Source organism: Budorcas taxicolor, chromosome 2, assembly GCF_023091745.1.
Source record: "Budorcas taxicolor isolate Tak-1 chromosome 2, Takin1.1, whole genome shotgun sequence".
NCBI lineage: Eukaryota > Metazoa > Chordata > Mammalia > Artiodactyla > Bovidae > Budorcas > Budorcas taxicolor.
The window spans coordinates 166,186,491-166,212,530 of record NC_068911.1 but is presented as its reverse complement, the minus strand read 5'-3'; the positions used below and the strand labels follow the sequence as shown (position 1 = coordinate 166,212,530).

Below are 26,040 nucleotides of genomic sequence, written 5' to 3'. Positions count from 1 at the left end.
GCATGTAAAATATGTTTTATTGTTCTTTAAAAGGGCTCAGGGTTTGGTTTTAAATCAGGCTGCACACCTTTCATCAGTCTGACATCTCTCTCACCATGTCAAACTGGCTTCAGCTAGCAATACTTCATTAGATCCGAAAGAAAAAAAATTTTTTAATTTTGAAGAAAATCCAGTTCTGAGAACAATTAACATTATTCTGTAATTTAAAACAATACGAGGGCTAATGTTCCATGTTATTTTACATACCCTTCTCCTCATACAGAACCAGGAATGTAATTTCCCTAACTCAGGCAGGCACTGTTACTGGTGGATACTGCACACTCGCTCGCTCACACACACACACACTCTCTCTCTCTCCCCCTTCCTCTCCCCCTCCCTTCTTCTCTCCCTCCAAACAACAAAAACCAGAGTATGTCAAAGGAAAAAGGTTTGTCATGGTATTGATCAAAACCCTTGGAGTCAACAGTCAGTCTGAGCTTAGAGGGTATGCCGTTTTGATCTTGAGCCTGTGTTAAAGGAATCCACTGTCAGATTCTGAAATAAAGAACTCTGGATAGTACCATCATTTTTTCACTTTAAAATCCTAGAGACAATTTCAAAAAGCATTATTTTGCTTTGTTTTTTTGGGACAGGGGAGGAGAGAATCTACAGATCTTCATTTATTTAAAAATCAAAAACAGCTCGGCATAGGAAATAGGCAGTTCACATAGCCAGCCAACATCTGAGGTATCATCAGTGTGAGACAAGGTCCTGGTCCATTCCTACTGGCCTAGCTGATCCTAACAAAATGGGAAGTTTAAGGCTCTGCATAGCAAATTCCAACAGGACAAGATGACCCTAAGACTCCATTCAAATCCTTAGAAGCAGAGCACTATTCCTTATGCAATATTCAGATGGAGAGTGCAAGAGCCCCTGATGGTATCTTCCAACTTGCTCTGTCAATGCAGCCTGGTCACAACAGCAAAGGAGCAGAAAAACAGCTTTTCTAGATCAGTACATTAAACCCAGCAAAGAATCTGCAGAAATGACCCTACACCACTGCACCAGCCACAGTCCCTTTGCTGCTCTATGTCTCTCCTCTACCCTGTTGTGGCCTGCGGACACATACTCACTAGGCATTGTTGGTTTTGAACCAGCAAAAAAAAATTTTTTTTTAAGTCTCATAAAGAACCTAGTAAGAAAATAACAAGGCAATCAGTGGTTAAACTGAACTGTACATATAGGGAGCAGTTTGGAAAATGCCCATTACAGGCATTTCTCAGGTCTAAAATATTGTGTCTTTGCTGCTACTCCTTTGACTGTTCCTGAAAATTCAGAGTACAAATAAGTCCTAAAATAAAAAACTTTACACTACCAGCATTCTCTGACATTAGACAGAAAATCAGAGTAATGCTACAGCCCACAGTTCTACAAGGTGTAGAAAGTGTACTAAGGCTCTGCCTGGACACATCTTCAGTGATGGCCCGGAGTACTCCCCTTCCGAAACAAACATCTCTGGGACATCCACTTAGCTTCATTGGTTGGAAAAGAGATGAATTCGACTCTCAGCTAAGTTCTCTGAGAAGAGAGACTCCTCTTAAAATGCCATTTCCCTATAAATTTATCAAAACAAAAAGTTCCTGGCTACTTTGCCTAATGCTGAATAGGGTTTTCAAGAAAAGAAACTAACATGAATACCCATCATCAGTAAAGACTAAGAACCACCTGGATCATACAATATATATGTCACTGCCTCTTTTTTTTTTTTTTTGGTGTTTTTTGTTTGTTTTTTCCTAAAAGTGCCCAGGTGGGCTTAAGGCCGCCAGACTGCACACACATCTACAGCAACATGGGCTTCTCCTATTCCACCTACAACTTGTATCAGGGGAAAAAACAGGGATAGGAGAAAGTGAGAAGAAGGGAAAAATATACCAATCTCCCCCCACCCCCCTCCCCCAAGAAAGAAAGAAATCCCACAACAGGGATATCTATGTGCCAAGCATAATGGAAGAGTGTGCTCCCCAAACAGATGGTTCTGCAGAGGCTCATGTTCTGCTGGTTTTCCTTAGAGACCTATTTTGAGAAAGTTAAAAAAGACAGGAGATTTTGAAATAAATTCAATCCTGGCAGAAATTCAAACTCCAACACTAGAAGCAAAATCATCCTTCACTAAATTAATCCCTATTTTCTTTCTCTTTTTCTTTTCTTAAACATTTTATTCACGTTATAGAGGGATTTGTGTTTGCTTTTTTCCAATCATTAGGAGAGTGGTTGAGGAGTACTGAATCCATCACTACTTTGATGACACAGTTAAGATTCCAGATTCACATTTCCAGGTACCAAGAGTTCCCTCTAAATGCTACAATCAAGTCAGCCTTCGTATACACTCCTTTTTACTGAACACAGCAATGCCCATTGGTATCTCTGAAGCGTAATCGCATCTTAGGTCGGTATTTCTCCAGGTAAAGCAGCTGTTTGGAATTGAATGCTCCCCTTCTTTTTCTGAAAATACAAGAATGGCAAACTTTATCATGTAAAAAAAGAGCTGCCTGACATGCATATTTATGGCCTATGGCCTTTCTAACTCTACACAGCTGAAAACCAGCATATTTCCCATATATCACTCCCTACGCGAAAGGCCTGAACTGAACAATGAAATTTCTGTGCCTTCCTAAATGAAAAATAGACAAATTTTCTTTGCTCTAATTAGAGTCTATTAATTGTTAATAAATATCAGAATGGTTTATCCAAAGACATCTGACTATATTCTTCCCAATTAATATATTCTTCATATTAGAACTGGCAGCAAGTATTTAGGATAAATGAGCAAATATTTATATAAAGCAGCAGACACAGATGACATTCCTTGAAATATGTTACCTTCCAAGAGCTGCTACCATACATTTCATGCCCTTTGTCACAAAGTATCATTTTTCTTTTTTTTTTTTTTTGGTAAGAAAAGGCTAAAAAGAGAAAGGGCAAGACAATAATTGCCAAAGAAACAACAAAACAGCCTGCTATTCCAGACTGATGTCAAAACCCTGTTTGGGCACTACCATCCTGATTCTGTGACTGAACAGGTCACTTCAGGGTCCTAGGTGATTCCTCCCTCTGTGGTTTCTTCCTTTCCTCTTTGTCACAGAGTTACATCTGGAAGGCACTGTGGACATCTATTAAAAGAGGCACTAGATCACTGACACTCCATTACCTAGCTATTCGTTTTAAAGATTTCTAGATATTCAAGTCATATACTGGACATATTCTGCAATGTCCAAATTTGCCATCTAAATGAGAAAATATTTAAATCTGGGAGCCAGAGTGTTACTGTGAGTCTTTTTATCACTTGCTATTTTTGGTATCTTCAAACAACATTCTAAGCCAAAGACAGCAAATTACTCTGTACTATAATTGGATACTTTTTATAATTGCTCCCTCTTATATGATTTTGCTTCATGTATTTCTGAAAATAAAACTTCATACTCACTGTCTTATAAACTGAACTGCATCTTCGTACTTCATTCCACATTCAATCAAAGCAAGTGCAACTAGTACAGGTGCCCTGTAGAGAAAAACTTATTTGTAAATTAACCACAGGTCTTTGGAATTAAAGGATTTTTTAAAACCCATAGTTACATATTATCAAAATTATTTAAAGCTTGAGCTTTCCTTATTTCTATATACTAAAATATCAGATATTTTCCTACATAGTAAAAATATCTTAAGTATAGATTCTAGGTTATTTTCTATTTTTTAGTAAAAAGCACAAAAATTTAAACCTTTATTTAGAGATCTTTACTCTTTAAAATATCACCACATTGTATCTTAAATTTCCCATCATTTTATATCACCAAAAATCCATTGATCTTTAAGTACTGTCATAGTAAAGTATTACCCTGAGTGTCTCAGAATTTTCATTACAAATCAATTTATTATCATTTCTTCACCAAGTATGAAAACAGTACTAGATTTCCTCAACAAAATAATTTCTATGAGCTAGGGGACTGTCAGAGACCTGGTAATTAGGATTTGCTTTCTATATCAGCATATATATATATTTTTTAATATAACAAACGAAACGATGTTTTTAAAAAGTCCATTACAGAGCACTAACTTTGGACTGGCTACCTAACTAAGACAGCTATTAGTTTAAAAAATTGCCCCAAGTCAGGAAAAGAACTGAAACTTCTTGACACTGAAGAAGAAACTGTACTAAACTGCAAGAAGGAAAACAACAAACAGAAGGGTTGAGCAGAGGTAAGAGCCTGAGTCACCACCACCACAAGGCAGCAGCAGCCTTCATTAATGTTTTGAGTCAAAGTGCAGATCATAAATTGACACTTAATCTACTGTTGATGAGTGCTGCAACACCATTTCATGAAATGCTCAAGGGAAAAGTTTTTAAACAGAGTCAATTTTCATTCTCCATACATTTCCTTAGAAGAGTTTAAGGTTCAACCATCTGCTCTTCATCTATTAATTTCCCATTCACCTCAAACCAAAATGAACCATGTACAAATTCTTCAAATCTAAAGGTATTTTATCTTTGTTGTCAATTTAAAAGACCTAAACCTTTGATTACTGGAAATGGGGAGAAAAAACTAACATATTGAATTAAAGCTGTATTTTTGGCTCAAAGGTAAGAGAATTACATTAAAACAGTTTCAAAACAACTTTAGAACCAGCACCCACTAAATCTAGTATGGTATCAGACTCAGACAAACAATGAAACGTAAGTTACTTTGAGAAATCATGACACCAGCTTTTACTCTCATTTCCTTTCAGGCAATTCAATACTTAGTGTAACAAATACAAATATCTACCAAAGTGAAAGTTTTGATAATGAATTCACAGACAAAAGGAGAAGAGCTTACCTTCCCAGTCCTGCAACACAATGCACTGCAACACAGCAACCTGGTTCTTCACGAAATTTGGTTTTTAGTAGGTTTAGCCAATCATCTACTATCTGATTAGGGGGTGGCGCTCCATCGTCAAAAGGCCAATCCTAGGAGCAAAAGATCTTTGAAATTAAATTGATACATTCTCTAGGATGAATATCCTAATGCACAACAGCTACACAGTACACAAGAGAGGCCTAACTGCACTAACTGTACTAACATGTACCTATTCTTAATCACACAATTCTGATCACTTCTGAAAAATGATCAAGATCAAAATTTAAGCATGCCAAACAACTCAGCCTTCTCAATGAAGCATAGCAAGCAACAAAAGCATCAAACTTTATCTTTGGAAATAACTCTTATCATATTGACAAGAGGCTAGCATTCTCCAAACATCTTATCTGAATAGAGCAGTAATCAGACATAATAGAGAAAATTAAAATTAAAACTGACACAAAGTAAGAAAGGACACAACACCTGTCAATAAGATTTAGAAGTCCACTCTGGCAAAGAAGTGTACCAACTGTTATTTCACTGGTCTCTACAAATATAAATAATTTTGAAGATTACCCTCTCAGTAGCTCTAAGTTACAAGTATCTTTTCTTTAGAGAAAAACTCTCTGATAAGTCATTTCCAACAGCAGCCCATAACAGAAATGGACTACCATCTTTGTGCTTACATACGTATTTGGTAAAAGTCGAGCAGCAAATATTTTTAAAGCTCTGCCTAAATTATACACATCCCATTTTATAAGCACAGTGCCACATGATACAATCCTGAGAAGACAAGACCATTTTCTCAAGTATTTCTTTCTCCTTTAATAGTCACTGATTTCGGTTGTTTTTCAATTAAGACCAACCCCATGTGCATTCACAATACAGGCAGGAGTTTATCTTCCTTGTTACCAAAACACAAGGTTCTGAGAAATAAACATAAGTCACCTTTGAAGAAAGGAGAGAAAGGAGATTCACATGTTACATACCCTCTCTCCCATCTAGCTTCAAGGACAGAAATGCAAAGACACTGGAAATACTTTTTTAATACTATTCTAATGAGAGTGCCTAAGGACACTTTAAGATACTAGAGAAGGAAAAAGGGAAAAGTGACAGAACACAAAGTTGAGTCTGCACTTACTACTGGCACCACTAGCACACTTCATGTAGCCCATTAGCCGCGACAGCACGTTATGTTTGGTTTGTCAACTATACCCCATAATTAAAGAGCTGTCAGTGTTGCTATCGTAAATGTCGCTAGAGTTTAACTGTAAATACCAGTAAAACCAGTATCTTAGTTAAGAGCTTACCTCCTCTAAAACTCTGAAATGTATCTGGTTAACAAACAGTAATATGAAACATGCCTTTACTGACTCATACAAGCAGTTTTTATCAAAAAATCACTAAAGTAGTAATTTAGAAGCACCTGAACTTCAAACTGACATGGTTGAAACCATCAGTCTTTTCTAATAAGCCTCTAATTAAAATAAATAAATTTAAATTAAAAAAATAAATAATAAGCCTCTAATTTACAAGAACACTGGTCAAAGTGTTGAAAGGTCTCATGTTGGATATCCTCACCTAGCAAAAGTAAATTAGTGATTACACTTAAATTAAAATTTCTGCCTAGGGGAAAAAAAAGAAATTCCAAGCTCAATTCTAAATGTCCCTTTGTTTTCAAGCTTTAGTTAGACCTTTAATTTTACCTGATCACAGTTCTTTAAAACAAAAGCCTAGATTTAAAGGCTTGGAATAAATCTCAGATCTACCATTATCTTCTACAAACTACTTCCAGTTCTTTGGTTCTTTCTATTTCATAAAGGTGTTTACCAACATTACTGATTCAGACAGACTACGGTTACCCTGCAGTTCATTTTCTCACCCTGCCAACTGTCAAAACAAACTGATTTCTCATCTACCCACTAAAGAACATACTTACAATACAGGGAAAGAACTTGTATTTTGGTTTAATTTCAGAAGTTAAAATTCTGTTTTTGTTTTTTTAAACATAGGGCTACATCTACCCATGTTTATACTTATTCCCAGTGATCCAGCCAGAGGACCTTAAAGTCATTCGGAAACAGGAATGCAAGCAAAATATTATTACCATGTCATACTATTAAAATACATTTTCTAAAAAAACCATAATGTTTGGTTTTTTAGTTTTTATGTTTTCACCAAAGTGGAGGTGAGGAAACTTTATGGATCAGGTATGAGCCAACTGCCTTACCAATAGGACATTCATTTTCTTTGCATCAGCTGCCTTCTCAACTAGTAACCAATGCAGTAAAAAACAGGAACATAACCTTGTACCGTTAGTTTGCTTAATACTTTCTTCCTACCCAATCATTTCAAACATCTCTAGCTGTCTTTGCACTACAATGCCTTCCCACAACCATGTCAAACAGCTCTAAGACACCAAGACTACAGGGTCAATCAAATTCGTACTACTCTAGTATAGACAACTTTTTAGAGAATAAAGTATAAAATTTCACCTCATCTGAGGTTCCTATTTCCACCAATGAAATAGGATATTTAGAGGGCAAGGAGAAACTTAATTAATTCCAATCACTATATTCAAACTGAACTATGAAAGAAATCAAATCATACAAAAGCCTTGTTAGAAACCTACCAAAAAATATCATAGAGATGTTAATTACTCTAAAGCAAAATGGGTTCTCCCTTTCCCTTTCTCCCATCTTTTTGTCTCCTACAAGTTATCCTATGTCCAATATAAACTGGACTCCTACAATATAAAATATTAAGTAACCAATCTGTACTTGCAAAGTGAGAGGGAATATTTCCACGTGATTTAAGAATGTCTAATGGAAAAGTCAGATTCAAACCAGTAGCCTAGAAACAAAAGCTAAATATCATGTTAATTGCCTAGAGAAAAATGAAATTTCCCATTTTCTTAAAATAAGTATACGCTAAATTTTGCCTTTTATTTGTTGAAAATACTCTGCATCTGTAGATTTTAAGGGCACAAATGAACAAAACTGTTCAACCCAAAGGAATTTTACGAGATTGCTGATTGTTGTACCTCCTGTAAGTTTAAAAAACAAACTATGAGCACCAAGTTTTAAAAATATCTATGTCTGAAAGGTACAACTTGTTTGTAGTGAAAAATTAAAACACTACACACTCACTAGAACGTGGATTCCTTCTTTTTCAACTGGTGCTTTATCATATGTAGCATCACAAACTCGAACCAAAGTTGTCACTCCATACTTCTTAAGTTCCTTTAAAGGAAAACAAATATAAAGAAATCTGTTTTTAGAATCTGCAATTAAAGTTTTAAAAACATATGCATATAAGTTGAAATGAGACTTCATTCTTAAAGCTCAAAATCATTCTTCTTATAACAACATAGACAATGGACACTCTTGTCATTCACAGCAGAAGCATCAATGAGACTCATTTCTGTACAGGGCAATGTGGTAGCATAACACAAAAACTTTAAAAACATACTTTGGCCTAGAAATTCTGCTTCTGGAAATTTATACTAATGAAATAATTAAAGATATACACAAAGATTTAGGTACGAGCATGTTCAGCACAGCTTGAGACAGTAAAACCTAGAAATATTAATAGTCCAAAAACAGGCAAACGGTTAAAGAAAGTATAGCGCATTCATACAGAATACTATGACAGCTATATTAAGGAGGTTGGGGAAAATTTTGTTTTAAATAGACAGTATGATCCTATCTATATGTATATTTATAAATATACACATAAATACAGAGAAAAACATCTAGATAGCAGGCACTAACAGTTAAGTATTTTTAAATTGTCTTTTGCTTATTTGTATCTTCTGATTTTTTATGTAGTAAGTGCTTTTTGTAATTTAAAGAAACAGTAATTTTGAAATTAAGTTTAGAAAGCAGTTTATATTACAAAGTCAAGTAACACAGAAATAATTATAGCCAGAATTCTTGCTTCTTTAAAAGTTTTCCTATAGGGCCTTCCCTGGTGGTTCAGTGATTAAGACTTCTCCTTCCAATGCAGGGGACACAGGTTTGATCCCTGGTCAGATAACTAAGATCCCACATGTTGCACAGTGTGGCCAAAAAACAATGTAAAAGTTTCCCTACAGTAATGCCACCAGTATCTTTTTATAGTTGCAGGAGTCTATGATCAAGGAATCCACAGGCTGAAAATAGTATCATGTAATTCAGCCAGGCTTAAAGGTGACTGAACAACCTGAGGGCATACAGGCTTGAAATCAACTTGGACACTATGTACACAAGGTTAAGAAGCTCAGAGAATTAAAATATAAATAAGCAGGAACAGTGATATCCTACAAGTGTCAATCATCTGGTTATCTAAAGAGAAAAGTTATTTTAATTGCTAAAAGACTTTATTTTTCACAGAAAGGCCTCTTTATAAAACAGACTCAGGGAAGCTGTGTTATATACTGAGTCAGGAATTTAAAAAAATTTCAAAACACAAATAAAATCCCATTAAAATGAACTCTACAGTAGCTGTTCATTGAAAGGTTCCAGTACAAATTTTTTATGGTAAATACTTGTGACCTTCAGCAAGTCAAAAGACCTCTTCTGAACTCAGTTTTGCCATCTGTGAAGTGACAGAGGCAGATTTAGGATCCTTAGGCATTCATCTAGCTCTCCAAGTCTGCTTTATAAATGTATCAACAGAAATCACACTGGATTGAACAATCTGAGAATGATTTAAAAGCTTACATTCAAATGTCTATTGAATAAAGTACAAAAAGTTTCTCTACTACTACCAACAGAAAAAAATGCAGGATCTGACATAAAAATACTGCCTCTAATACCTTTCCCTCCCCCAAATTTCTGGACACATGTATACGATGGTTACTATTCCTAAGTTGTTTGAGAGCAGCTTTTCATCAAAAGTGGTCAGAACATTTGAGGCAGAAATGGGTTTTAGTGTCAGAGATAATTCCACCACATACTTGGGTGCATTCAGGCAAATCCCTAAATTACTAAATCACTCTGAACCTCAGCTTCCTCATCTATAACAGGGAAACAAAGGTACCTATACCTCATAGGGTTATTGTGAGGAGTAAATGATACAATGTATAGAATTGCTTATTGTAGTGCTGGGTACATACTAAGTATTCAATAAATGTTAATTATCTTTATTATTGAATGTGTAACAAAAGAACTGTTAACAATGTTGAAAGGATACAGTAAAAAAGCACAGTACTAGATATCTCTAAGATATCCCCAAATTCCATAAATGTACTTTTAAAAATCTGTTTTAACTAATTCAGCTCAACTCAAAGACCATCCATACTTCAACCACAGAAATAAACGGCTTTGTGGTAAAAGATTTCTTTATAACGGTGTTAATTTTTAACGTGATTCTACCTATGAATCAAAGGTAGATTATATACCAAAAGGTACACCATGCTACAATCTTACCTCTGTGAACTTGTTGAGGGTAGCATTGGTAGGGTTGTGGGTTATCAGAAAACGCATGTTCTCATAGGAGATCTCCACAGGGGCTGGACGGTTCATTATGGCAAATAAAAAGTGTGAGCGTGCGTGTGTGAGTGTGATGGGGAAAATGAAAAAAAAAATCAATAAATCTTGAAATGTTTCACAGCAGAAAACATTAAAAAGACCACTAAAATGCCTAAATCAGTGTTTTCTCTATTCAACTTGTTTATTCTTTCAGAAACTTCTCTCTTCAAGATAAGCAGAAGTATTTAGAATCCACTTGAATCCAAATTCAACTTGGGCCTCAATGTCTGCTGATGGATACCTTCAGACTACAAAAAAAATCCAACTACATACAAAACTTAAGCAGCCTTTACTACATTTAGGCACTAGTGAGACAAGTTAAAAGTATAGGTCGCTTTCCACTTTTGTTTACTTGATGCTTAATTTTACTGGAGTCATTAAAAGAAATATGCTTGCAATTAAAAAAAAAAAAAAAGAAGAAGAAGCCAACTATTTCTGAGGCCAATCTCGGTGTCCAGAGTCTTCAAGGCAATGTTAATTATGGCACATAGAACCTCCAAGCTCACTTGTCAGCGGAAATGCTGTGCTGAGCCTGGCAGAAGTCTGCCCTCACGCTCAGAATCGCCATAAATGTGCAACGTATATTCCAACGAAAAACCTGGAGGAGAAAAGCATAAGTAAAATGAACTGGAGGTTGACAGCATAGTAAACACGATGCCCAAAGTCAAGAATATATTTTTTATGAGCCCAAGACATCTGAAATGGTGCCGCTTCGAAACTATTGCCATCTATCAATAAAAGGATAAAAGTGTATATACCAAGACTTTTTTAAAAATCAGAGATTCAAAAGTTAAGTATGCCCAAGGACTTCCCTGGTGGTCCAGTGATTAAGACTCCACACTTTCACTCCCCTTTCACTGCAAGGGATACAGGTTCAATCCTGATCAGGGAACTAGGATCATGCTTGCCACGTGGTACACACATACACAAAAAAGTTTGCTTTTCTTTTTACAAAATGAGGCTCAATAAAGTTCTGTACTAACAAGATTTCTAACTCAAGTCATTTTAAAATGATTATGATTGAGTTTTTAAAAAATCATTTTCTAAATAATTAAAAGATACTTAAAACTTCTCTTTCATTAAACTTCTTCCATTGAAAAGTTCACAATGATCTTGTTTTTATGCTGTAATGTTAACGATTTCTGATTAAAACTATATCTGTAAATGGATGAAGGATGTTTACCAAAACTCCATATGAGGATTTAATTCTTTCTACACAAAATATATGCACTGGCCCCAATATATTATCAGTTCAAAAAGTACTTTCAAGAAATTCTTCTTTTCCTCACAACTCTGAGTAGTTTTTAACTACCTATGAAGAATTACATAGGAGGTTCAGAAAGGTGAATTGACTTGCCTAAGGTGAATGAATTAGTTGAGCCCAAATCCAAACTCAAGTCTTCTGTGAAGTCCTATATTTTTTCAAAGGTACCACAACGCCAGCTGACTCAACCAATATACAACTCCTGTTTTCTCATTTCTAGTTCTATTTAGCTGTTTACTATTTCACATATCACTGCCTCAAGAGTACAAAGGCAACTAAAGGTTGATTCACACAGCAGTCTTCTGTCCAAATATTAATTCCTACTAAAAACAAGGCAAGAAGAGAAGTGGCAGAATTTTCAAAACAACAGTAATCTGTATAGCTGGCTCAGTCAGTGTATCAGCATAATCATAAATTCCTCTGGAAACAGGAACAAGGTCTAAGTTCTTTTACCTGTCTCTTCCCTAAGCCACCAATAAATGCTTACTTAGAACTCTAATAAATATCACTGTGACCAGATGAAAGATGATTACAGAGGCACTTGAAGGGAGAAACTTAAAAACAGATAATGAACCTAAGCCTCAAACTTTCAAGCCTAACCTTCTATCTTCAAGTCTCCTTTTTATAATATTCTATAACATTTTATTTTGTAAATTACATACTTCTGATCATATTACCATAGACAAAAGCATAAAACTAAAATATTCCTAAAATATGAAAGAGATATAAGATACTCAAAAAGGAATCTTAAAAACTTCAATACCCCAGCAAACTGAGTTATCCACTACTTGTGAAAACAAAACTTCTACCTTCAAACTAAGAAAAACATAATACACACCATCACTCTCATTCATAATTCTATCTGTAACCCTAAAACACAGCCACTTTAGATTATACATTTCACAGAGGATTCCTTGCACAGTGAAGGAATTTTAAAGCTAGCAAAACTTAAGAGATCAAATACACTGACCTTTAAAAAAACAGCAAGAAAAAAGATGGTGTTTGGGATTCAGAGAGACTAAAAAAAGATTTAAGTAAGACCATACTGTTAATTAGTAGCAGATCAAGGACAAGAAGCCAAGTCTTATTTTTCCTTCAATTTTGACTAATGAAGGTACCCACTTATTTTTTAAGTCATAGTCTTATTCATGACAATGTAACTGTTCTTCAAATATTTACTTGGATGTTCATTTGCAATTCTTTGACCTTTTAATAAGGGGAGAAAAGATTATTAAAATAACTACTCAAAGAACAATGGTTTGTGTGCAGCTCAGAACAAAACACAGGGAAATTCTAACCTGTTCGAATCCCAATCCCTTCGTTTAATGTTATCATAGCGAACGTGTGTGTCAGCTGAGAAAGGCACTGAAAGACCAGCATTGTAGTGATGGCCAGGCTTAGAAGGTCACAGCTCTAGCATTAAGCTTTCTGCCGAGTCACAGTGTTTGTCCGCTCAGCAAACAGAATCACCTTTATCCCATCTTATTCCTCCAAGCTCATTTTGAAAGGACCACTTCCAGGGATAAGGATAATTTATTATTAGTTCAATTCTTTTTTTCTTTTTTGGCCACACAAGTTTAGTCTCAGTAACCTAACCAGGAATCAAACCCAGACGTAGCAGTGAAAGCACTGAGTCCTAACCACTGGTCCACCAGGGAATCTCCAGATTTTCAATTCTCATTATCATACTGAGATCCCCAGCAAAGGAATTTCTGCCGAATCAAACAGTATGGTCTATCGAAGTTAACAGATACGTGATAAAAGCCAAGTTTCTGTTGCTTCCCCTCCCCCACAAGTTCAACTACACATTAACTGTTAAAAGTTCTTGCACCTGTCAATTCAGATAAACTAATGTTAGTTTCTGTGACACCCATAAGAATGCAAACAGTCTGTTTAAAACAAAAAAATCATAAACAACCCACCACAGCTGGAAAGTACTCAGAGGTTGCAAAGCTGTAAATTTTAGCATAAACTCAGCACCTGCAGACTTTACTGGAAAACTTTCTCAAGTTTTCTAACATTGATTCTGCTCTACCTACTTAAGTAAAAATTGATTTTTTGTTTTAATTTACCAAATGATGGAAGAGGCTTGTTTACTTGACAGTGAACAAATTCAAATACACATTCAAATAGTCCCTCCACCCTTTATCTTTTATCAACTCTAACTTTTAAAATGTTGAATTTGGGATATTTCCATTTCCAAGCTGGTATTTCCATTTTGAACAAAAGAATGTAACTTCACTGAAGAACTAGAAAGGATGGTCTGTGACAGAGAAACCCATTTAAATTATAGAGGGAGAGAAGGGGAAAAGAGAGAGAAAATGTAGAAAGAGGGGGCTAAAAGAGCAAGTAAGCAGAGGCCTACCAAGCTAGAATCGTACACGGCCAGTAAGACTAAATCAGTAACACAACAGAGACCACTTAAAACTCTGAAGAGCGTATGTCACAAGTTTAAATACCCAGTGTCAATACTCTGCTGCTGCTGCTAAGTCGCTTCAGTCGTGTCCAACTCTGTGCGACCCCACAGATGGGGGCCCACTCACTGTCTCTGGGACTCTCCAGGCAAGAACACTGGAGTGGGTTGCCATTTCCTTCTCCAATGCAAGAAAGTGAAAAGCGAAAGTGAAGTCGCTCAGTCACGCCCGACTCTACCGCTAACATTCACCCAGATGAGACTCAAAAGCCAAAATGCATGAAATAATACTAGTTATCATCTAATCATGGCACAATGTTAAAATAAAAAACCACAGAGAGGTTAAAAAAACAAAACATCAACATAAACTGATATGGAAAGAGGTCGAAGAGACAGTAACAAGTGAAAAAAGTAAGGTGCTTACAATATGAACAGTATATAAAGAAATACTTGTGAGTACTGAATGTGTTTTCATTCCTACAGACTATCTGGAAAGTAACAAAGAGAGGAGGCTAACAGCGACTGCCTCAGGGTGGAGGCAACTGAAGCTGAAGGAGCATGATTTACAATATATGCCTTCTGAACAGTTTTGGGTTTTTACCTTAATTTTTAAATTTTAATATTTTATCTTTTTTCTTTTCTTTTGTTAGCTGTACCATGTGGGGCATGTGAATCAGGGATCAAACCTGCACCCCTGGCATTCAAAGCTCAGAATCTTAACCACTGGACCACCAGGGAAGTCCAGTGATTAAATTAATTTTTAATTCTAGGGTGATAAGGAACTCTACAATGATTTACAATTGCACTGCATCCTTAACTGCTACGATCACTGGATTACAAAGAGCCGTAAAAGGGGGCTAGTCCCTTTGTCTCCAACAAGTCTGTACCCACACATTTCCAGAAAGACAGCTTTCTTCTTTGTCAAAGATATTATTGAGTAAAATTCAGATCCTGCTTTGGCAACTGTTAATTCTAAGTTCAAATATAGAGAATTCAAGTGCATGAGAAGCTTTACAAAATCAGCCCCGTTTAACGTAACCTAAACTTACTGAGGGGCCTCCCTGGTGGCTCAGTGGTAAAGAACCCACCTGCCAATGCAAGAGACGCAGGTTGAATCCCTGGGTCAGGAAGATCCCCTAGAGAAGAAAATGGCAACCCACAATAGTATTCTTGCCTGGAAAATCCCATGGACAGAGAAGCCTGGAAGGCTACAGTCCATCGGGTCACAGAAGAGTCAGACATGATTCAGTGAAAAACCAACAAATTAAAAAAAAAAGAAAAACCAACAAATTTACTGGGCATTTACCTTTAAAAAATCCTGTCAATGTATGGCAAAACCAATACAGTATTGTAAAGTAAAAAATTTTTTAAAGGAAAAAAAAAGAAAAATACCTTATTGATGCCAACTTCAATACCAAAAAAATAAAATTGTTAAACATAAAAAAAAAAATAAAAATCCTGTCAAACCACTCACACCAAGCTTCCCACTGAGAAATCACCTCTATTTTTAAATTAAAGTAAATGATACAATAACCATTTGATAGGTTATGCCAGTGTTCACCAAATTAAAACTGCATGTTATAAGTAAATATACAATACAGAACTCTAGATCTTAGAAAATAAAATCTAAAAACAAAGGTCTAAAGAACAAGTACACATTTACTGTTTACTTTTCCTACCAGAAATTCTACAGGAAGTCATGCAAATTTGAGTCAGCTTGTTTCTACAGTGACAACATGAAAGCATAATACAGTGTATGAGACTCCAGGTAAGTTTTATGATATATACTTCTCCAGGGAAGAACACTGGAGGAGGTAGCATTCCCTTCTCCAGGAGATCTTTCCAACCTAGGGATCAATCCCAGGTCTCCTGCATTGTAGGCAGATTCTCTACTGTCTGAGCAACCAGGGAAGCCCCATTTAAGACTAAAACCCTGCAACAATTTTTTCCTAAAACAAATTCATTTCACTTCATTGAAGACATCTGCATTGGCCTTAAAATAAGTATGAATAATCTGTCAAAAGTAATTCATTCTCATCAAAGATCAGACATTTTCCCTGCAATTTAGCTAGTTAAGAATTCATAAATTCAAGTATTTATTGGACACAATGTGTATCATATATTCTTATAGGTACAGCAAGAGCAGTAAGCAAAACAAAAATTCCTGTCAAGATGGACCTTATATTTTAGTAGGCAGAAAAAGAAAAACGTTCCTTTGCTATGGAGAAAAATGCAAAGCAAGTGAGCCTGCAATGTCAGAAGGGAAAGGGATTCCACTTTTAAATAAGACTAGCGTTTGCCTCAATGAAAAAAGCGCCATTTTATCCTAGACCTGTGAGCCAAAAAGACATTTGAGGGAGCACTCTAGGCAGAGGGATTAGCTCTTGCAAAGGTCATGAGGTGGAGCCATGCTTGGAGTGTTCGAGGAACAGCTAGGGGACTGGTGCTACTGCAACAGGCAAGGCAGGAGAATGAAGAGGGTCAGAGAAATAAAAAGAGGGCCTTGTAGGCCAGCAAAAGTATCCGACTTCTATTCAGAGAAAAATAAGAGGTTTCAAGCAAGAGTGACAACTTATATTTAAAAGGATTATTCTAGACGCTACCTGGAGGCAGAATATAAGAGCAGTAAGGGTGAAAAGCAGTGAGATCTGGTAGGAACTTGATGCTACAATCCAGGAGCTAGATAATGGTAGCCTGGGCCAGCAGCAGGATAGAGAATATGAATCAGTTCCAAGATATACCTTAAGGGAGAACTCCAAAAGACTTGTCCACAGATTAGACATGGGATCTTGGGGGAAAAGTCAAGGCCCTGAGTAACTTAAGAACTCTCAGATAGCTGACTATTCAGACAACAGACCATAAAATCTTCAAAACCATCAAGGAAGAAAAGCAAAGAAATGCCTCTGTAAAGAGCTACTGAATCTACTGCATTTTGACCATTTGATATAAAAAGTATCTTAAGACTTGTAAACTAAAGAAGACTCAACTCTGCGAATTAAACTCTCGTTTTCTGGGCAGGGGCCTGAGAGAAGTAGGTGAAGGGGATTTAGAGGCACAAACTTCCAGTTATAAATTAAGTCAGTCATAGGGATATAATATACAGCATAAAGAATATAGCCAATAATACTATAATAACTTTTTATGGTGACAGATGGTTACTAGACTTACAGAGGTGATCATTTCATAACGTATTTAAATGTCTAATCACTACATTATACACCTGAAACTAATATACTGTACCAACTAAAAGTCAAGTAGAAAAGAAAAAAAAACTCTTCTGGGTAACTGGTCTCAAATTGGAAATTTTTACTCATCTTTCATAACCTACCCAACTCATCAGAGCCCTGCAGAAACAAAATTCTACTCTCTGTACTACTTACATTTGTTCATCCCTCTATTGTTGCATTTATCAAACTAAAAGCAGATGCCATTTGGCAACCTAAACTTAAGGCGATTCAAATTAATGTTAGTTCTCTTCCCCTACTGACTATAGTCCTGGGGAACTGATAAAGAGGTATCATTAAAGTCTACACATTAGGATCCAAAATATCTGTCAACAAGCTAAAAATAGCAACATGCTTCTTACTGATAAAAAAAAAAAAAGTTTTGTAGTCACTCCCTTGGTTATTCCCACTTCCGTACTTCCTCATTTAAGGAGGGAACTTGAGAATCAAGTTCCAGTACACAAATCAATAATCAGTTCTATAAAAAGAAATTATGACCTTGTTGGTGGGAAAATATCTTAACATTTCAGAACCAGCAGGACATACATGGCCTGCCACTCAGAAAGGAAAGGAAAGCAATTAACCAACAATCACACCCTCTTCTGAGGACAGCACCAGTTCTTTTCTTGAGTCCTGTGGGCTCTGTTTCCACTCAAATGAAAAGGGAGTGGTTTTTAAATTTGTATGTTCTCTGGTGATTAGAAGCAGTTGTCCTTTTCTGGTAATTCCTACCTCTACAAATAACTGTAATACAAAAAATGCATTAAATTATTTTCATGCCACACTTGAAAATATTTACTTTTCAACTTTGGACTTCATTGTTCCTCTACAGATTAGCAATTCTCTAGCTGAATCTCTTTGCCCAAATACATTAAATATTTTTCCTTTCAGAAATAAAATTTAAATGGAGATAACAGCACCATGGCCAATTTTCACTTTTTCTAAAAAATTATTTGAATACCAGCAAAAACATTAACATCCTAAAACATCATTCTAGTACTGGACATGAGCTTTTTTTTTTTCAGTGACTCTTTTAAAGATTAAGTTAAATAGCTCTATTAAATTGATTCTATTCATTCTCTTCCATTTCCAGGCAAAGGTATCATGACTATACTCTCCATGGGCTTTATGTTTAAAGGCTTCAGTTTATGTACAAGACTCCCAAGCCTCTTTATTACAAAATTTAAGCACCTTCTTTTTCTAAAAAACTGTAGTACCCTCCTATATGGAATAGGGAACTATTTCAAATTCAGCTGTATTCCCATAAAATTAAATATTAATATTTGTTTTCTTCTTTCCTTCCATCTTTATTTCTTTACCCTCAAAAGGCTAAGTAATTTTCCTGGAGAACAATTTAAGTCTTCATCATTTTACTTTAGTTTATCACTATACATACATTAACCCAAGAACCACTGAATTATTTCATTAATAAAGAAATGTATTTGAGAGTCTGAACTTCAATTGTAATAAAGCAAACTCAGAAGTAAAAATCCAAAAGGGCACCTGAATTCACCCTGTCAACACCACTTTGAAATGTTTTCTGAGCTATATCAGGAGAGTCAGAACGACTATAACAGCTGCAAGCTCCCTGAGGTTGCAAAACAGATACTTGGGAAAAGGTTATTTGAATCACCTTTCAAAATAACCTACAGCACAGGAGCAGCATGCAAAGCAAAAACTTCCAGGCTATTGTTAGCATTACTTAAAATGTATGTTTCAGAGCTTAGCAGTTTATGGGTCAGCTTAACTCTTTCATTTCCCCATTCTGTCTAACCTATTGAGCATACTTAAAGGTCCTCTTCAAGTATCCACCACCGGAAGGGGGGAAGGAAACTATGTACAGGATACAGAATAAAAACATTCCAAATTACATCTTGTCAGCGTAAGTTTTGTTTGAGCCCCAGAAATTTTTCTGCTGTTAGGGCATTTTGGTCCAAGTTTCCCCTAAGTAAGTTACACTTCACTTCCTCTCCTAAACTTGCTTCTTATAAATCACACTATACTTCTCAGCCATCTCTCTATGCACTTGAGTATAGTACAAGATAAACAGACAAGAACCCAAATCATTCAATTTGGATCTGCTGGTGGCCTTTTAAAACATACTGTCTATCCACTAATTACCCAATAATGACTTGATGTTTATTTTCATAAAATGCAACGTTCAAAAATCTTCAGAAACCATACAGTGAAGGCAGCTGTTTCACATTACATGTAAATGTGAAGTAAAAAGGGTGAAATATCTCTGTAATGCCAAGGAGTTATTATTCTTTGCTCACCAGCTTAGGTCAACATGCATTCACCTTCCCTCTCTTCTCACTTAAAGAATGCAAAATTTCATCTTTCATGTCCTCTTCCTCCAAATGCTTACTGAAGTGAGAGACAATGCACCAGTTCTGAATGATACTAAAACGCGGTCATCTAATCTTACAACAAAAGCAGTTGTGGGGCTCGGTGTGCATACCATATTAATCAGGATCCTAAAAGAATACAGGTGGGTGAAAAATATTTGATGGTGGGTATTACAATTTCACTATCAATGCTACATACTTTGAAGACACAAAATAAGCATGGGTAGAATGGAGTGGGATTAAGACTTATGAGGAAAGATAAAACTTTTATGACAAGACTGGCAGAAATAGTGACAGGCCATGGTAGCACGACTTGAGAAAGGAACTAAGTCTTGGGTTAAATAACTCTCAGGAGGCCTTGACCATGCTGAGAATTTCACACCAATTCAAACGCAATAAAAGCTCTTAGGGATTTTAAAAGTAGAGTAGCAGTAACTCTTTGCTCACTGAGAGAAAACAAAAACAAACATTGCCATATTGGTGGCAGCTCCACCAATAAGCAGCTCCATAATTACCAGCAAGCTTCACAAAAATAGCCTCTCAGCTTACTAAAATCTACCTGACAGTTGAATTCTTTTCCTAGTAAACAGATACAAATTTAACTAAATTCTACTTGTTGATGATCTCTAAATGACTATCTCATCTCACTAGAAAAACAGTTCAGAGTTAAGGCTATGGCTTAAATTTGATGTGCTCTTCATCCAGAAAGATCTAAATGATTTGAATGATTTAAACCAATTACCAAGAGGAAACCTGTTTGTAACCACATGTGTGGAATGAAGAATGCCACTAGAATCTATTGTTTTTCCATCATATCCGTCTCAATTTGCTGACAAATCCTACTGATGACTCATATCCTTCTGCACCAACCAACCAGTCACTCTGTTCCCTCATGATAGGCTTTCACTGATAATGGAAAGAAGGAAACTCACCAATTTGTTTTACTGTTAAAAACAGTAAATATCAATATGTGTATATAAATCCAATCTACAAAGACTCTGGTGGTACAACATGGTGAATGTTTTCAGTGAAAGACGGCAAAAAAGGAGTTATGCTCAAATCTCAAAACTTAAAGACAACTAGAAGAAAGCAGACTGGATTGTGAATTTGAATTCTTGTCAAACAATACATTAGTCAAGAGCCAACATTTTTGACCACTGCAGAAATAAAAATATGAAGTAATTTATCTGATCTGCTAAAGCAAATATATCATGTGTGCATTTTATGCCAAAAGAATTAACATTTTCTGAGAAGAATGAAATTTCAACCCAGAAATACTATGAAGAAAATTAAATACACCAATTTTCTAAAAGGTAAAGACTGTTCTAATGGTAAAAATATTTTTTCAAAACAGGCTCAACTAGCAAGGAAAGGGTCACATAAAAGCTTAATCTTAAAATTCTCTACAGTTTAAAAAGGAATGTTGTGTAATGTAAATTTATATTTAAATGATGAAATTTAGTTTCTATGCCACTTAAAATGGAATGGATGCTGTGTTACAGAATCTACGGGCAAAAAAATCAGCGCAGGCAAGCAAAACATATTTGTATTCAAGTCACATAAAGCTGTTGCTATAATCTGTCAACCCCTCAGCCATTTTTTTGGCAAAGAGTTTATGTACTGTAAATCTACACTGACTGAACAAACAGGGCAGGAAAAACCGCCTCAACATGTGCAGGAGATAGGTTAGACCCTCATACAGGCTCTAGGAGCTCCACAGGGGAGCTACTAACAGTGGACAGAGCCTGCAGCGCTGCGCAGTTTCTCCCGTGAAGGCGTCTAAGTAGAGAGAGTTTCCGGTTTAGCCTCAATCTCTAGAACTCCGAGAAGGAAGAGATTTCTGACACAATATCCACTTGAGCTTTGTATCAAGCAATCCTGTAAGGCTTCAAGTCCAAGTCAAAGGAGCCAGAGAATGTGCTTCAGTCAATAAAATGAAGGCTAACCAGAGAAAGCAACCAGACACCGCTATATATACACTAGTTCTGAAACTGAAAATGGATAATATTCCAAAGTAACAGATTCAAATCACCATTTCCCAAGTAATTTTAGTTGGTGGCATCTGTTTATTTAACAAACCCAAGATACAAAATTACAAGACTTGTAACATCAAGGACTCTTGCTTTATAAACTTAGAGAATAATCATTAGTTTCTACATAATCCAGCTAGTATCTTGAGAAAAATCTCAAAGCAACAACATGCCCCAAAGAGCAAAAAAAGTAACTGAAGTATCCTTAAAAAAAAAAAAAATACTAAACCTCAAGCGAAGAAAAAGGTAATTTCCTTAACGTCTACTAGTTCCTACACAACTCATGTAAATGACTGGAGTTAACTGAGGAGGGTGGGGGGAGAGTTAGAAAGAGACTTAAGTACTTTAAGCCCCAAGAGGAAAAATTTTTTTTAATCCACTGCCATCTATTTACTGATACTCTTTAACTAGGATTCAACAATTGATCTCTAAACCAATTTTCTCATCTACAAAATTGGAAGGATGCCATTACTTACTCCCAGGGCTATTATGAATTTAAAATGATATGATTTGTGATTCAGCACAAAGAAGATTCTTGAGACGATTATGTTGAAACCTAAAGCATGCTGGACTTCACAAGCATTCCAAGACCTCAAAATCTCAAGCCACCACCCTAATTCAATAAACATAACTAAGCCTGGTATGTTAGAACTACGGGTCCTGATTTCCAGTTGCTTTAAATTTTTAAAGATCACTAACTTCTCTAAGTAGCAGAGCTGTTGCGACAGCACTTGAAGAAATCAACCTAACTTGGGCTTCCCTCTGAAGTTTCACTCAAGAGCAACAGCTAAAAATGTATGTATTGCTCTTGTTTGTAAATGCTTCTTCCAGAGGCTTCACTGGTTACCAATCCCATATTCCGACAACAACAAAAGTACAGTCAAACCCTCGAAAATAAATCTCCATTAAATTTCAACTTTGTGTCTCAAAACTATAAAATGTTCTGTAACTACTTCATATAGAAATACTGTCTTTAAAGACAAAGTAAATAAAAATAAATGTTTTTCCTTGTTCATACAGGGTCTTTTCAAGTAAAACATAAATATGGAGCTTTCAAATTTTTTAAAAAGTATGTGCAAAAGCATTCAAACATTTACTCTTCCCTAGTGCCACCAAAGTTCAATGATGTTGTAAATGGTTTCTGTCTATAAATTTGGTTTGCTCAAATTAAATATTACTTGCCTGACTCATAGAGGGAGTGGTTTGACTTTTGCTGTTCTGAGTCAGAATATACCCGGTTCAGCAGTTCTAAACAATTTTTCATTTGTAAGGTGGTCTAAAATGCTAGCAGCCTTTTCCAGCTATTAAATATAACAAACTGTTACCTCAGTAGTAAAGTCTTAGCGATAATAACACTCTGAATCTGTAGTCCCATTTATAAATAATGAAGTGCTTTCATATATATTTTCTTCACAATCTCACAGTCTCCTGTAGTAAATATATCACAAAGCTAAAGAGAGATTTTTACAAAAGACAACTTCTGTGACTCTTAGACCCAATTAATACACTCTTCTTCTTTCCCCCAAAATAAAAAACACAAAAGTCTATTGGGTTTCTTTAATCAGACTTTTCTCTCCCAGACATATCCCAGGTGCCTCATAAAAACTCTGTCTCAAAGCACACACCCTAAGGCCCCAAGTGAGTTCCAAGGCAGAATCTCCACCCACATAAAAGCCTATCCTAACTTAGGCCCCAAAGAGCCTCAAGTCAGCATCTCCTTAAAGATCTACTCGCCTCCAGCCATTCAGTCTTCTGCATTAACCTCAACACCTCTTACCTGCACAAGCTGCTAGGTCACTGTGTGGATGAGAAACTTCAAAGAGAGACAACCTAGCGTGAGGGAAGTTAATGGTATAGTGGAAAAAATCAAAGACTATGGAGTCAGACTGACCTGGGTTTTTAATCTAGCTCCCATTCTTATTACGTTCTGACCTGGGACAAGTTAATTAACCTCTTTGAGTCTCCATACTGTCTCATTTCATCACTGAAGTCAATGAGGGCTCATCACTGTATCCCTAAAGTCTGGCAAATACAAACCATATGTGTCAAATGAATGCAAATGAGAACACCTACCACCTTTTAATAGTAGCTGTGAGAACTGAACAAGAGTATAAAAAGCACCTGGTACACAGTAGGCACTTAATACTAATTAATCCAGTCAGCCACCGAATGATAACAATACTACTCACTGTTTCTCATAGAGAGCATGCTAATGATCAAGAAAAGGACACAGTAAGAAATTTATAATTTCTGACTTCTAATTATATACGAATGCTTTTACTTGTAGTTCTATCACATTGAATACCAAACGGACCACACTACTCTTTGCATATACTGAAAAGACTTCCAACTTCTAAGAGACTTCTCATCATTTCAGTATAAAATCCGTATTAAGGCACTCTTCATCAAGAACCCCTACTTCCTTCTACAACACAAGAATCTGGAAAAGTCCATGGCAATGATTCACCATACAACATGAGACTACTTTTAAAATGAATACCAGCAAGCAACTTTTCACCATCTTCACCAACACAATGATTATGCTGGCAAGTGATGATGAAGCCTTAATTTCCTTTTGCATGTGGACTAAGGCATAACTTCACTGACTTCCTGTCTGAAAGACTCTGTAACACAGAGCAATGGAGCCAGTAGCTACCAGATTTAATCCAGCAGTAGCTACAACTTGGTGACTCCACACAGAAGAGCATTTGCTGAATGCATACAATGATGCTACAACTGCTATTTTACACATTTCTTGAAAAATTCTAGAAAATAATAAACTACCCTATGATTGAGCTTCATCATCAACATGCTACACCATTATTACTATTATTTCTTAAAAGCTTCTCTCCAGAAGGGTAGCAAGGAGGTAAAACCTAAAACACATTTCTTATATATTTACCTAACAATAAAACACCTCTCACCTGAAAAACTAGCAGTACTTTACAAGAGTCTATCTGAACACTCAAAAGGCAAGAGTCTAGGATCCCAGGCAATACACAAACTTGTTTTAGTTAGCTTTCAGAACCCAGATTAGGGTGGGATGCCAACCAATCATGTGCTCGACAAATTTGGAAATTGATGTCCATGTTCTGAAATATTGGGGGGGAGGGGAGGAGGCACAGGGCCAGAAAATGATATTGCCACTGGCATAGACTTCTGTACCCTTTGCTCATACTTGAATCCAAGGACCCAAGCACAAGATGCTCCTGGAAAGAACTCCCTAACCCAGGACACCCAGGCTCACTACGGCCCTAGAAAACGATCAAGGATGGCCCCCAAGGATGCCTGCTCACAGACTGGACAATCGCAGGCAGACACTTCCACGCTCCCTCATCCGCCTGCCCTTCACCTTCTCCCCGAGCTCTCTCTCACTCTGCTCTCACGTTCTCCCGCCCATCACTCTACCCCTAGCACGCAAACTCTCCCTCCCCCACTTACTCACGCTCCCCATTTACCCCACTCTCCCACGCACAAGCATTCTCCCCCCACTCACTCGTTCCCACATGCTCCCCGCTCCCTCTCCCCTACACTCACCTCCCACCCTCCTGACACTGTACCCCCTACCGCCCCCTACTCACACTTCCCCTCACTCTCCTCTGCAAGCGAGCGCGCGCGCGCACACACACACACAGCCCCCCAACTCCCCCATCTGCACTTTCTCCCTCGCCACGCTCTCCCCACATGCACACTCAGCCCTGTTCCCCAACTCACACTCTCGCCTTCACACACGCACATTCCCCCCCCCCCCACACTCCACATTCTTGCACACAGCACTCGCTCCTCTCCCCTCCCACACGCGCGATCCCCCCCCTCCTCACCCACCCTCGCTCTCCACGCTTCCCGGCCGCGCTCCCCCCGCCCCCGGCCCCGGCCCGGCCCTTCTTCCGGGGACGTGTCTCGGGCCTGCACTAATGGCTGCGGCGCCTCCCGCCCTCTCCTGCCCCGAGGCCCCCGGGAGGCGGCGCGGGGGGCCGCCCGGGAGCCGCGCAACTCACGCTGGCGAGCTGGGGACTGGGCATTGAAGTCTGGCGGCGGCGGGAGCGAGGAGGCGCCTCTCTCCTCAGTCACCTCGGCGGCGGCGGCGGCGGCGGTAGCGGTGGCGGCGACGACTCCCCCCCAGCCTCGGCGCGCGACACCCGGCCCGGCCCGGCGGCGGCGGCGGCGCGTGTCCACGAGTCCGTCTTGCTGCTGCTGCTGCTGCTACGGCCGCCGCTGCGTCTCCGGCTGCTGCCGCTGTCCCCGCTGCCGCCACTGCCCTGTGGCCTCGCCTCGCCCCGTGACCGGCCGCCGCTGCCGCTCCAGCCGCTACCGGACGGACGACGGTTACAGCCCCGGCCGATCGCGCCGCCGCCACCACCACCGCTGCGCGCGCAG

At 37.6% G+C, this 26,040-nt stretch overlaps 1 protein-coding gene across 1 annotated transcript; it reads right to left on the bottom strand.

The window, feature by feature from the left end:
* Positions 1 to 26,040, bottom strand: PTP4A2 (protein tyrosine phosphatase 4A2). The gene is made up of 6 exons (XM_052636415.1): positions 25,662 to 26,040; positions 10,283 to 10,982; positions 8,021 to 8,113; positions 4,851 to 4,981; positions 3,464 to 3,538; positions 1 to 2,481 (listed from the first exon to the last, which is right to left on the bottom strand). Exons 2-6 carry the CDS (start codon positions 10,376 to 10,378, stop codon positions 2,373 to 2,375), a joined length of 504 nt encoding a protein of 167 aa, XP_052492375.1. The 5' UTR covers positions 10,379 to 10,982; positions 25,662 to 26,040; the 3' UTR covers positions 1 to 2,372.